This window comes from Frieseomelitta varia, unplaced genomic scaffold (assembly GCF_011392965.1).
Source record: "Frieseomelitta varia isolate USP_RPSP 00005682 unplaced genomic scaffold, Fvar_1.2 scaffold_961, whole genome shotgun sequence".
Classification (NCBI taxonomy): Eukaryota; Metazoa; Arthropoda; class Insecta; order Hymenoptera; family Apidae; genus Frieseomelitta; species Frieseomelitta varia.
The window spans coordinates 554,936-568,020 of NW_025110769.1; the positions used below are offsets into that span (position 1 = coordinate 554,936).

The 13,085-nt window shown below is 38.2% G+C and overlaps 1 protein-coding gene and 1 long non-coding RNA gene across 2 annotated transcripts; one reads left to right on the forward strand and one right to left on the reverse strand.

Annotated features, from left to right (window-relative positions):
- Positions 1 to 4,838: 4,838 nt before the first annotated feature.
- LOC122538116 lies at positions 4,839 to 10,953 on the reverse strand. Its single transcript, XR_006308790.1, has 7 exons — positions 10,324 to 10,953; positions 9,512 to 10,245; positions 8,430 to 8,679; positions 7,218 to 7,562; positions 6,389 to 6,613; positions 4,934 to 5,143; positions 4,839 to 4,861 (listed from the first exon to the last, which is right to left on the reverse strand). It is a non-coding gene; the product is annotated as an uncharacterized LOC122538116 (long non-coding RNA).
- On the forward strand, positions 5,140 to 11,564 carry LOC122538115 (protein glass-like). Its single transcript, XM_043671891.1, has 7 exons — positions 5,140 to 5,614; positions 6,410 to 6,593; positions 7,238 to 7,568; positions 8,456 to 8,728; positions 9,592 to 9,927; positions 10,952 to 11,119; positions 11,399 to 11,564. Exons 1-7 carry the CDS (start codon positions 5,546 to 5,548, stop codon positions 11,562 to 11,564), a joined length of 1,527 nt encoding a protein of 508 aa, XP_043527826.1. The 5' UTR covers positions 5,140 to 5,545.
- The last annotated feature ends 1,521 nt before the right edge of the window (positions 11,565 to 13,085 follow it).

Genomic DNA, 13,085 nt, shown 5'->3' on the forward strand with positions numbered 1-13,085 from the left:
CGAGGATTAAAACCTTGTCCACTTTCCAGACCGCCCCCCCCCCCCCTCTTGTCTGTTCCTCGTCGTCGAAATAGCCGATTAAATTACATATGGCGCGTGCCAGGCAGCCGCCACCGTCACCGCATACGCCAAAGATCTTTGCTCGAATAAAGAACGTAATAAGCCACTATCCGATCGCTATCTTGTCATCCGATGGGATTTTCAACGACTAAAACGATGGCCATGTTTGCAAATCTTCTGGCAACGCTGTTCTGAAAAAAAAAAAAAGAAAACAATTGAGACGTAAGCGAATTGCATGATCCACCATGAAATTATACTGATATCTGCTTTTAAAACTAAACATCTTTGTACATCTTTCACGTACATGTAGTTTTTTCCAAATTTTATACTTCATTCATCGGTAATTCTAGCGCTCGCGTATCTATACATTCATTAATACTTTTCAATTGAATCAGCAAAGATTCTTTGTGACTTGCAAGATGAACTCGCGCGTTAAAGACCATCCTCCACCAATTATACGATATCTGGAAGCTGCTCCAGCCGCAAAAAGGTGGTTCACCGCAAATGTAATTAAGCAGCCGTGACGTATTTAGTAACATCTCGATCGTTCAAAGCTCGGTTTATCCTAGCGGTGGAGATTATCCGATGCGCAATCACTTTAGCGAAGGGAGATGGGTACCAGTGGGAGGAACTTTTGATCGTGAACAATACCGTCACTGTCATCTCATCATGAGGGTTAATCATTCAACTTTGAATCGGCGGCGATGAACACGTTTCCTGCCCTGTATATTGGCCTATACTGCCGGTTACGATAGTGATCTCTTATACGAGAGTGGAAATTTGCCGCGCGATGTTACGTGATAGCACGAAAATAGATCTAAACGTTGAACTGTAAATTTTATTGTCACGAGTATAACTTGAGTTTGGGACATTTTAAAAATATGGGACACTGAGAAAGAATTTGTATGAGTAAATTTTAGGATTTAGACACGTTCGATCAAATAAACTTTCTAAAAAAATCTAAATAAAATTATAATTCAATTGGTAAATTGAAATTAATAAATTAAATATTATGTTATATCATCTACTTGTATTATTAACAATTTAATTATTTAATTGAATTAAATTCTCCATATTTTTACATATTCATTTCACTGGTTCTATTATAAATTATTATTATTAAGATTTCCCTACGTACTGATCAGTGTTTGCCGAAAGTATTTAAGAGACAGGCATTCATCAAATAAGTGATGTTCATCGATGCGGCCCGGCTCGCGTGGTCACCTAACATGCGGATGTGCATACGTACGATAAGTACGTGTTTGCTTCTCTCGATATTGCCGGTAGAATGATCACGAGAATGTAATCGCCTCTTTGATTTCAGGTGCGAGTAAACACAGGTGTGGCTGGCCGCGATGCCCCCTCAAACAGGGTAGGAAAACTGATTCCGCTTGCCATAGATGCTATCTCTGCCTTTGAATCAATGATTCGAGATTGGGAAATTGAGTGTGAACGTTTCGATGCAAAAATTTTTTGGCTGCGTATTGTTGTCAAGCATCGGTACTTTTGATGTGATAAAATTTGGATTCTGAATAATAATATACGAATATAATAAAATAGCGTTGCTCGTTGTTATTTTGTCTTAATTTTTTGAGTCTGCCTTATTTTTCACAGTGGCTATAAAAAGTATTGGCACATACGTGGTACAATACGTGCCAATACTTGCTGCAGCTACCGTATATTGCTTCAAAATTGTTTGTTTAACATCTCAGACACCTGCAATCGCTATATTTATTTTTACATTTTTCCTTTCAAGTACTTCACAGTTTTTATACCTCACAGTTCTTTCTCACTAACATCCATGGTCATCGTGATTCACTCTGCCAGATCTAACCGGCGTAATGTCACGATGCAAGGAACTCCTCGAGCTCGTTGAAAACGTTATAGTTCCGTGGAATCGCGCGTTACCAGTCGAAAGACAGAGGGCGGAGTCCGGTTTTCTACAGGGTCCTGCGTAAATACCATGGGTCCAATCGGTTGGAAGTGTAAGCCAATACCCAGGGTATACACTCGGCGTACTGCGAGCTCTTCTACGCGACCCTTCTCTTCCTTCTTACAACCTCTCCCAGCTTTTTTCTTTCTCACTTTCTCCACTTCGTGCTCCCATGCCTCGCGTTGGCTTTCCTGTTTCTATACTTTTTCAATTATATGAATTTTCTTTGCCTTAGCCAGAACCCCCGGTTTATATGAATTCGACGGTGGCAATATAAAATTGCTCGTTAACTTTGAACTCCTAACAGTTTTGTTCTCCGTTTTATCACGTTATCATTGCAATTCTATTGGTCGCAACGCTATGTAGAAACGAGGAGATGGAAGTAAACTCGATCCTTGGTCGATTCGTTGGTTCACGTTGATGACACACGGTAGACGCGAGAACGGTGCCGTGCGGTTGACTTCCTCTTCCTGTGTCCATGTCGGAACTACAGTAGTCAGGTGTCCGGCCTGACGGTCACGATTATGTCGAGACATTCGATAGTCGGATGCGCCTGGCCTCGTGAGAGACATTTTCAGCCATCAGGAACTTTGCATTTTTTCCAATTCTGATCACCTTCCACCTAACGGCTGACTGATCTTTTCCTTCGATTCGGAAGTGCGGTTCTTGCAGCATCGCGTTCTCGTTGCTCATCAAGGAAGAAAGGAGTATTACACACTTTTCACTATCAACTTTCTCTGAAACATTTTTCTATAATCCAGGAATCGTTTTGTATGCTTCATTTTTTAAAAGATTTGTCCCTCGAGCAGGCTTACGTTTTAGACACACATTTGAAAAGCACCTGAATAAGAAAACCAGATCAACACGAGCTAATACGAATACTACTTTCGATACGGATATTATTTTCATTTCAAATTTTTTCTATTCCGATTTCTGTCTCTAGTGATGCGAACGACAAGTTTCACTTTTCTCAAAACTTGACGTACAACATTTATAATTATTCTAATGCGCGTCGAGAAGCTAATACAACAGGCGTCCGCAATAATTTAACAACGATATACAGAGGCTTCGTATTTAAACACGATCTTAATGCTGGTATCCAGTTACATGAATTTAACGTACAAATATTTGTACTGCTAAACGCATACATGTAATTAAACCACAGGTTTCACGTCACACTGACGCCATCCCGATCGGTAAAGCCAGCTGAACTTCTCGTAAGAATAGGGCAACAATCTCGACGAAGCGCATAAAGCAAGAAACCTTGTAAAAGACCTTTGCGAAAAAAAAAAAAGGAAAAAAAACTTCTAATTGAACGATGAGCATCTCGAGCCTGCTCGAGAGACAAATTTCTTAAAGAATGAAACATACAAAACGATTATAGAAAAATGTTTCACAGAAAGTTGACTTTCACAAACCGCGAGTGCTGCAAATATAACTGACAAACTGACTTGAATATTTCTAAAAGTAGTATGTATCAAAGAATTAAAGTACCGTAGAATAACACTGACTTATGCACAACGTACATATACGTGCATGCTGCGCAGAATTCGGAGATTTGTATCCTGAGAAAATTTATACCTGTCTCTAATTATTCTGGTGGAGTGTTCCCACTCCGGAGGAACGATTTGCCAAGGTGGCGGCGATCGAAAAGGGTGGCTGTAGCTGGGTCGCAAGTGGAGTAGGTAGCATCGGAGTGTTTCGCAGCCGGGCTCACCGTTCACTGGTCAATAATCCACGAAAGGGAAGGCATTACAAGCCAGTGATCTCGAGGGTATCGGGACCACTCGTCTGCGAGGCAGGACCACCGTGATCGGCGTGGTAATGGTATCTGAAGAAAATAATATCCTACTTCCCCGTCCCGCCTTGGCAACGGGGATATCGATGTATAGCAGAGACGAGCCAGGCTCGAAGGAGGCCTCCGATCACCGATCACCGATCGCCGAATGAACGATTAATAGGTATCCCGTGTCGTCGGCATCGACGACGGCCAACTCGTGTACTCCAACGTCTTGCGTTTTACACGCCCGTGGACATGGATATCGTTCAAATCGTTCTACGTTCCGTCCTCCTCAGCCGTTTTGCCCGTTTTCATCAGAACCTTCGTGCATTCTTTTTCTACGTTGTACTAAGTACCACGGTCGGTGTAACAGATTGTATTGTAAATGGAAATTTTACTTTGTTCTCTCTTCTTTGAGTGCTCTTGTGTATAGTGAATAGTGTGCAAATGTAAGTCGTTAAGACATTTTCATCATCTATGCTTTATAATGTAAGACACTAGATGAAATTTGAGGGTTTTTTTTCAACAAGTAATTAAGTTTAAATAAGTAGCCTTGTGCCTATAGTCAGCAACGTACGAAAATGACTGACATTAGCATGTACTGTAGGGACTGGAAATTCGATCAGCAGTAAATGTGTTGATTTCGACAACAGATACAACATTGACAAAGTAAAGTCGCCATAGGTAAAGATCACCGAATGCAAAACACGTCGGTTCGCATTTAACCACGGGCAAAGTTGAAAAGTCCTGCAAATCTCCTTAGCAAACACCTTGCCGTGGAAGTATGGACGGAAGGTTAACGTCGTTCGGGGGTAGGGGTAGAGGAAGAGGAAGATGGTACGTACACGGAACGAAGTCAGACGCGGTGGAGGAAAAAAGAGAGCGACGAAAAGGCCGGCCCATGGTGGAGTGGGGTCGAAGTAGCAGTCAGTGTGTAAGGGGTGAGAGTGAGTGATAGTAGGTGGTAGATCCCTAGTTAGCCGAGACACATTGACAAGCCATCGTGGATGGCAGCAGTGCGCGATGTCGTCCCTCGAAACTTCTTCCTCTTCTTCTTCTTTTCTCTATTACCGGGAGATTGATATCGGCTGCAACAATTTCAATAAACTTTAACACTTTACGTCAGAAACGAAATTTGAGTGTGATTCAACTGAACATACGACCTAGTTTGTGATTCGACTTGTTAACTTTCCTCTGGATTCCTTTGGATGTTCCTTTGGATATTTCACAGCAGAGGAGGAACAGTGTACGTAGTGCAATTATGTCTTCTCTGTGCTTCAAGATCAGACTGAAGATTCAATCGTAGAGGTGAACAGTGATGAAAGAGATTTTATGTAATTCTGTTGGGATAGGACAGACATTAGAAATGTCTGAGAAAAGAATAAAGAGTCTGTACAAGAACAGAAAGAAGAACGCAGAGGAAGATAACTTTTAAGGAACTATGTGACGATGTTCGTGTTTGTTCAATGTTCGGTGTGAATTGTGCAAAAGCAATGCCTTAGACAATTACGTTAAACGTAAAAATTTCAGTGGAAAGTATCTTTAATATACTTTGACTATAACAAACGCTGGATACCTCGTTATGCCTCGTAATTGTTAAACGTCGAAGAAGAAAAAGATAGAAGAACAAGTGAAGAGAGCAGAGAGCTACTATTTTGTCCAAAGAAACTCGACGAAATTTGGCGAAATTTGGAATAGGTGGTGATCATTCAAACTGCCGAATATGGAGACCCGAATCACGTGGGAAGATGCACATGGTTTTCAGGCTATGAATGAAAATATCTGGCAGATTTTCTGCAGAAGCCTTTAGAGGAGACCGGCAGGTCTTCCAAGCCATAAAGGTACTTCTATACGCTCGGTCCATATGCACGTGCATTTTCCTTTCAGCCATTCATAAAAAGTCATTCATGAAATTCACTGATTTTTTTTTTTTTATCATGTCGTCGCGTTTTTCGAACAATATTACACGACCGATAAATGAAGTGCCGGAACTTCTTAAATAACTTCGAAGATGTTCGAAGAAACATCGGACGACAACCCTTAAAACGGATGAAAATCACATACAATAATTCATTGTAATTGTCGTAGTGAAACAGATAGTTAGTAGCAATAAAATTCCTTCCTTAAACTAAATGTGACATTTCATATTGAAAAATATCATTCTCCAAGAGAAATATCGTTCTTTACAAAAGATGAAATCTTTTTACAAACATGCTTTCTAAAGATCCTCAGATTAAATACTCTATTTGTTCTTCCACTTCAAAAATTACCACTACACATCTAAGAACTGACAGAACTTAGTTGAACTGAAAGTCATTCACCGCTCTGTAGTTCCTCAAATCGTGTGATCTTGAGGAAGCTAAATCAAAATTCATTTCACAAAACATTACACAACGAAAAGAAAGGGAACAACGAAATAAGAAACGAACCTTCGACGGCACGGTAGACCGACGATTAAACAGAACAATGCGAAAATATTGAGATACTGCATCAAAAAATATTAAAAAAAAAAAACATTTTCAATCGATAATTAAGAAAATGCCGACGGCGGCGGCGGCGGCGGCGGCGGTGGAAATATCGCGAAAAATATTGATAAAGAAATCGGTCATACTCACGGAGCAATGTGCGGTTGCTAGGGAGACCAGAGGGGCTGGACCACATCTCTACAGAGAGGAGGCAATCCGTCCGTGTATTTTGTCGAGAGGCGGGGGAAGGGGGTGTCTCTAAGGGCGGCTGCGACCAGAAATTTCGCAGAGATGGAGTTTCTGCAGAATCATCACACGGTGAACACCTCCGAACCGCCGTACACCCTTGGCACAGGTGAGCCACAATATTCCTGGCTGAAAAAAGAATTTTGGTTATTAGACATATCGTACATTGAGACTTGAGACACCGAGGAACCAATAAAAAGATTTATTTTGTTCTTGCTACGAAAGACAAATATTTCAGAAATGCCTAAGTAAAGTGAATTTAGAAGTGTTTCTCGACAATTTACTCTTTATTCTCATTTCTTCTCCTTCTTCTTCTTCTTCTTCTTCTTCTATTTTTCTTTTAATGTCGCATCGACAGCGAGGTCATTCGCGACGACGGTGCCATTAGATATGAGTGTAGTAGTTTATGTTTTTGAGATATTTTAATACTCTTTGTATGCCATTTTGAGACGTCAGGTGTCTTTATTCTCATTTGTGTGACCAGGAGTCTGTCTCTTGTGTTTTTTGTACCAGACACGTACGTGTATGAAACTTCAGGATAGCGTCTTAGAATAAGTTTGATACGGAGAATTGAAGATGGAATTAGACGCTCTCCGTTTAGTTTTCTTTCATGTTTAGATATTTAGATAATCTCGACGGGTATCACGTACGTTAGATGCGTCCGTTACCACGCATTCCTTTAAATTCTATTTACCAATTTTTTAACTTGTATTGCTCGTTTCATTTGACGTACCGTGTCTCTTCGATTCGCAGGTTCGGTAGGAAGTATCGAGGCCACCATACCTTCCGGCCTGTGCACCGGGCCTCTGGGTGTCCTATCCAGCGAAGACACCTTAACAGATAATCAAAACGAAGAGACACTGGGTGCTCTACAGGGTACCCTCCGTCTGCAGGATCTGCAAAATTCTCCGGAAGACATTGCTGGCGATCAAACGCAACAGATCCAAAACTCTGGACAAAACCAAGTGGTCAGCGAGTTTGGGGCAAGTTTCTGGGTGGACGACATGGCTGGCTTTCCATTGCCGCCGCTGGACTTGGATCCTTTACCTCCTGGTCTCTTCAGTCCATGCTCGGGGACCTACAAGTGAGTCGCAAAAAATGTCTCTTCGTTTTATTTTAGTTTTTTGCTTGGCATTAAGATTTTCTCTTAGAATTTAAAAACATCTCTGTTCCTTTCCTTTGGTGAATATTTCGACGAATAGAGGAATAAATCTAGAATAGAAATATATTAAAGAGATTCTAGTATTTGTAAGTTTAGACTTGTTTGCATTTTTAACAAATCGTACTCTTAACTTTGAAGGAAAATAAATTAATCGTTATTAATACGTGTTTCACTCATAAAGTTTAAAGATACCTAATTACCTAATTTTTGCAAAAATTGTGAAATATCTCTTAACATGTAGAATATATTATTAAAAATTAGTGTTAATCTTTCCAATTATTTTATAAAACTTTTAACAATTCGTTCAAACGATATAACGAGGCTTGGGTCTGACTAATGTTAGACGTTTCTACTTGAAACCGTACCACTGCACACGAGACCGAAAAGTTTCATTAATAGAAACAAAATTTATCACTTCTATATATATTCTAAATTATAAAAATCAGTATAAATACTAATTTAATATTGTAGATTATCTCAGGCACAGTTTAATTCTTTTTTCGTCGACACATGAAATCATAATATCTCCATGTTAGAAAACGACACTTTCGAAGAAAAAAAAGCTGAATTTATAACAGAAATATTTCGTTTTCACTTTCAAGTTGTACCAACTTTCGTGCACAAGTGACAATCGGAAAAAATTTAAGAGTATGTATTATTTAAAAAGTTGCAATTATTCTACTCGATAAACAATGTTTCTCAAGAGAAGAAACAACAAAAGGAACATGACGAGGCACGACTTACACTAGCTTAAAAACGACTGTAACGCTGTATTCGATGTACCTTGTAATTTTTAAGTGTCCTTGCAGTTGGGGTTGCACCAGAGGAGAATGTGCGCCAAGAACGAGCAATACGAACGGGGAAGGTGTCGCAGATGTATTACTATCGTTAAAACATGCTGTGGTCCATCCCGGAAGTCCTACCGGTGGATACTACTCCACAGGAGGTTCGAGCCATCATTATTCCCAGGATTATACACAAAATCTTGGCCCACCTGTCCCACCTACGCATTACGCATCCACGCCAGCCATGTCTGTGAACGTTTCCATGAATATGACCATGAACATGAACATGCACTCTGGGTGAGTATCATTAGAAAATCGAATTATTTCAAATTATATTAATTAACTTTTTTATTTTTTAACTTGTCGAAAGGACAGTAATAGAAAAAATAAATTTAAATTCGTGGTATTTTCAATTTAATTAATATTTTTCACACTGTTCCTTCACGTAGGTTTAAGATATCGAGCTTCACTTAGGAAATAGCTGTTAATAATCGTTCAAAGCGAACAATTTCTAATTTTCTCTCGTTATACATTCTCAAAGATATGCAACATCAATCTCTGTTGAGATTTTTAAAATTCCTGAGAAAGCGGGTTCTAAAATTCCAGTGACTTTCTCGGTATCTAGAAATACAGAGATGAACAATAACATTTTCCGAATGTTTTTCGCAGTGCAACTGTTTGCTAGAAATCGACACTTTATTGGAAGCCATACGAATTGTAAGGCGATGCTTTATATATTCCCTGATTCTATTGCGAAAATAGAAAGAGATGAATTCATCTTAATCACATACGTAACATTTTATATTTATGGTAACAACAATTCCATTTTTCCTTTATCATACAAAGATTTCTCAAAAAACCGTGTTTTTATTTTATGAATAAAACAAATAAAAGGGATAAAAAACATACTCTATATCCTTATTAAATATCTCATTTATATAACATTTAATATTACATTAAATTATTAATAATTATATTACATTACAATTTTATATTATTTATATAATTTTATCTTACCATTTCGAGACATATTGCAAAGCAACTCGTAACGTTTCTCTTTGAAGCGAGACAGCCTGTCACCATTTTGGTCGGGAAAGAGGGTGCGCATCTAAGAGGGTGTAAAAGCAGAGTTATTCAGAGGTTCATGGTTGTATGCGTAGATACGAGCAAAGCTATTCGTCCGCGTGGGGCGTGGAACCCCTGTTAAGTCCCGCCCAGCAATATAATCCTGTGGAGCAGCAGGCAAGGGTGAATCAACCCCCGGCCAATAGCCTGATCGGCACCAGTACCCATCCACATTCTCATCCCTCGACGCACGGCCATTCCAGACTGCAATTGTCCAGTGAGCATGCTCTGTGTGTAGGCGCCACTGGGAACCCAGTCACACCCGACGACAATGGAAGACCTAACCTTTGCAGAATTTGCGGCAAGTCGTATGCGCGACCCAGCACCCTCAAAACGCATCTTAGAACGCACTCTGGAGAGAAACCGTTTAGGTTAGTAGTGTGACTGCTTCGCTTTTATCGTTCGATAGAATTCAATCGATAAAAGTTCGTCGTTTTAGTCCATTTTAATAACTTGCAATAGGAATTCGAATCTTGTTATAACGGAACATCATGGAAGGAAAGATCGACTGAAAAATATATATATATCAAATAAGACATAATAGATATTAGAAATCTTACTTGCGATTGTACAGAGATTTATTTCATTATCGTTACGTTCACATTAAATACTGCCATTTGTAAATTTCATCGATGGATCGTCATGTATGGAGCAATTTAGATTTCAGTAAATATTACAGTGGATAGGATCTGAAAGTGAATAATGTTATTATTTTATTGCAGGGTTAATAGGATTAATGTAAAAGTTCAAGTAAATGTGATAATTACATACATACTTCCAAGTCTTGATAAAAAGTTTATTCTAATCAATGTTATCAAAAATACTTTGAACCATAAATACTCGCTTAAATTGTTTGAACAGTGTTTGCGAGGGTGTTATTCCCATCACTACTTTAGGTTAGGTTCGAAACTTCGATGATATTAGAATCAGATCTTCAAAAATGATGCATGCTTAATGCGGGATTAATATCTTTTTTTTTTTCTTCTTCTTTGTTTCAAAGTTACAGATACAATTTGTTCACAAATTCGTTTAACAAAATACTTACATTCATTTTTTCCTACAAGTCGTTTTGCGCAGTTGCAGTACTTAAATTTTAAACGAAACGAAGGAATTACGAACTAATATAAATCTATTACTACCGTCAATAAGTATTGTTGACGTAATAATACTACTACCTCCGTATATGAGAAATAAAAATATTTTTTTTGATTGTAATAAATTTTGTATTTGAACATGACGTCACGACGAAATAGTCGTTTGAACGATATACGAATATAACGGATCGAATTGTCAAAACGATCTTTTCACGAAACTGTAAAATTCAAATCTTTTTGTGCGATAATTTTGTTATTATTTTATATTTACAAAATGTCTGAAGATTTACATGTTCTTTAGATGTCACGCGTGTTCAAAGGCATTCAGTCAAGCTGCGAATTTAACTGCCCACGCAAGAACTCATTCTGGAGAAAAACCATTTCGATGTCCAGTGTGTGATCGAAGATTTTCACAAAGCAGTTCCGTAACTACACATATGAGAACGCATTCAGGAGAACGTCCGTATAGGTGTGTTCTATCTCATTATATGGATTATTTACTCTACATATGCCACTTGAACCGGTATATGTATATCGTTGCTTGGAAGTATTTGTATTCTTGTTTTGCATGCAAAAAAGTATAAAATTTTCGAACGACACTATTTATACAAAATTATCATTCTTTCTGAACTTATATATAAATTACTTCCAGGTCAACGATTGTCAACGTAATAATTACGTTGAACGATATCATAATGGATTTTGCGAATTCGATTGATCGATTTACCTGGCAACCCTTTTATTTCAGATGTCGATTCTGCAAAAAAGCATTCTCGGATAGTTCTACGTTAACCAAACATCTTCGTATTCACTCGGGCGAGAAACCATACCAATGTAAGCTGTGCTTGCTGAGGTTTAGTCAAAGCGGTAATCTCAACAGGCATATGAGAGTCCATGGCGGCTCTCTAACGTGACACAGCTCAATATCGATTATCGATAACAATCGTGTTTTACCGCGATGTTGTCGAATACCTGTGATTCAACTTGGTTCGAGCTTACCGGCGAAAATGTAAAATAAACTGCGACAGTGTTAATACTCTCAATAGAGTTCTGCTTCCTGACTGACTCGAATTTGCAAAGCGTTCGTGCGAACACCTGGTTATTTAAGGGCTTACATTTGGATATTTTTTTAAACGATACACAGACAAGTAATAATCACAATATGTGTTATATTTGGCATTAGGAACTCATTAAGAATTCATTATTTATATATATATCATCATCATTATTATCTTTTGAATCGGAACAGTAAATCGGAGGAAAAAAAAAAGAAAAAAAAAAAAAAGAAATCGTATCGGCACCGTCATGATTTTAGAAAATATACACCCGCGAAATTTCCTGATCGTTTGTTTGTACGTTCACGAATTGTTTACAAATAGGTCAGGATAGGTTAACAGGGTATCGCAGATTTAGACCTACAGCATCCACCACAGCACCGTTGATTATTGTACAAATATTGTATTTATTATAATTATTATTAATTATAATATTAATGTTGCTGTTTTCACCATCTTCAATTTTCATTATGTGGCTTTTTCTTTGTCAGTTTGCTTCTTTTTTGTAATTGTAAAACGAAGGTGTTTTGGCGCCATTTCCATAAAAAAAAAAGAAGAAAAAAGAATGATCTTCTATATATAATATGTATATAATATATACGTATATGTATATATATTATATATATATTATATATATATATATAATATTCGTATAAGAACAATTAATTGAAAACGATGTATGAATATGTGAGTTTCTTTTTTTGTTTGTAATCCCACAGCATCAGGACCCACATACTTTCTCATAGAAAGAGGGGGGGGAAAGGAGGCTTCATGTTCGCCGGCTAGATGGTAATTAAGTGCGTAGATATTGGTTCATGAATCCTCGCATTAATTTACCTCTCTTCACAATTAAAACTATATAAAAACAACTCTCTCTTCTTCATTTTGAGTAGTGTCTCCTATTCATTCGTCAAAATTCTCTCGCTCACTCTCGTTCTCTCTTCATATATATAATGATGTATTTATAAGTAATAATATTCTTCGGGGAAAAAAAAAGAAAAAAAAAAAAAAAAAGAAAGAAAACGTATGTATAATATTTCTACGTTATGTACCGGTACGACTTGTTGCAGAGACGAGCTGACCCTCGATTCTTCTATATTGGAGTGCTCTAAATAAGCATGCAGCTTTCTGGATCACCTCGTCAAGCGACAAACGTACCATGTGTAGCGTGTACGTAGCGTATCTCTATTTAAAACTGTATAATGTCATCTCTGTCACACTGTGTGTCTCTGTGATGCTTTATGTTTCATTTCTTCTCTCTCTCTCTCTCTCTCTCTCTCTCTCTCTCTCTCTCTCTCTCTCTCTCTCTTTCTCTCGCTCGCTCTCTCTCTCTCTCTCTCTCTCTCTCTCTCTCTCACTCCTACATCGTTTCATATTTAT

What these genes read in the sequence shown, in the direction of transcription:
- LOC122538115 (XM_043671891.1), top strand. Translation starts at nt 5,546, where the DNA reads ATGAAAATATCTGGCAGATTTTCTGCAGAAGCCTTTAGAGGAGACCGG. An exon ending in CCATGCTCGGGGACCTACAA is followed by an intron (nt 7,569 to 8,455) that starts GTGAGTCGCAAA and finishes GTGTCCTTGCAG; the next exon opens with TTGGGGTTGCACCAGAGGAG. An exon ending in TCAGGAGAACGTCCGTATAG is followed by an intron (nt 11,120 to 11,398) that starts GTGTGTTCTATC and finishes CTTTTATTTCAG; the next exon opens with ATGTCGATTCTGCAAAAAAG.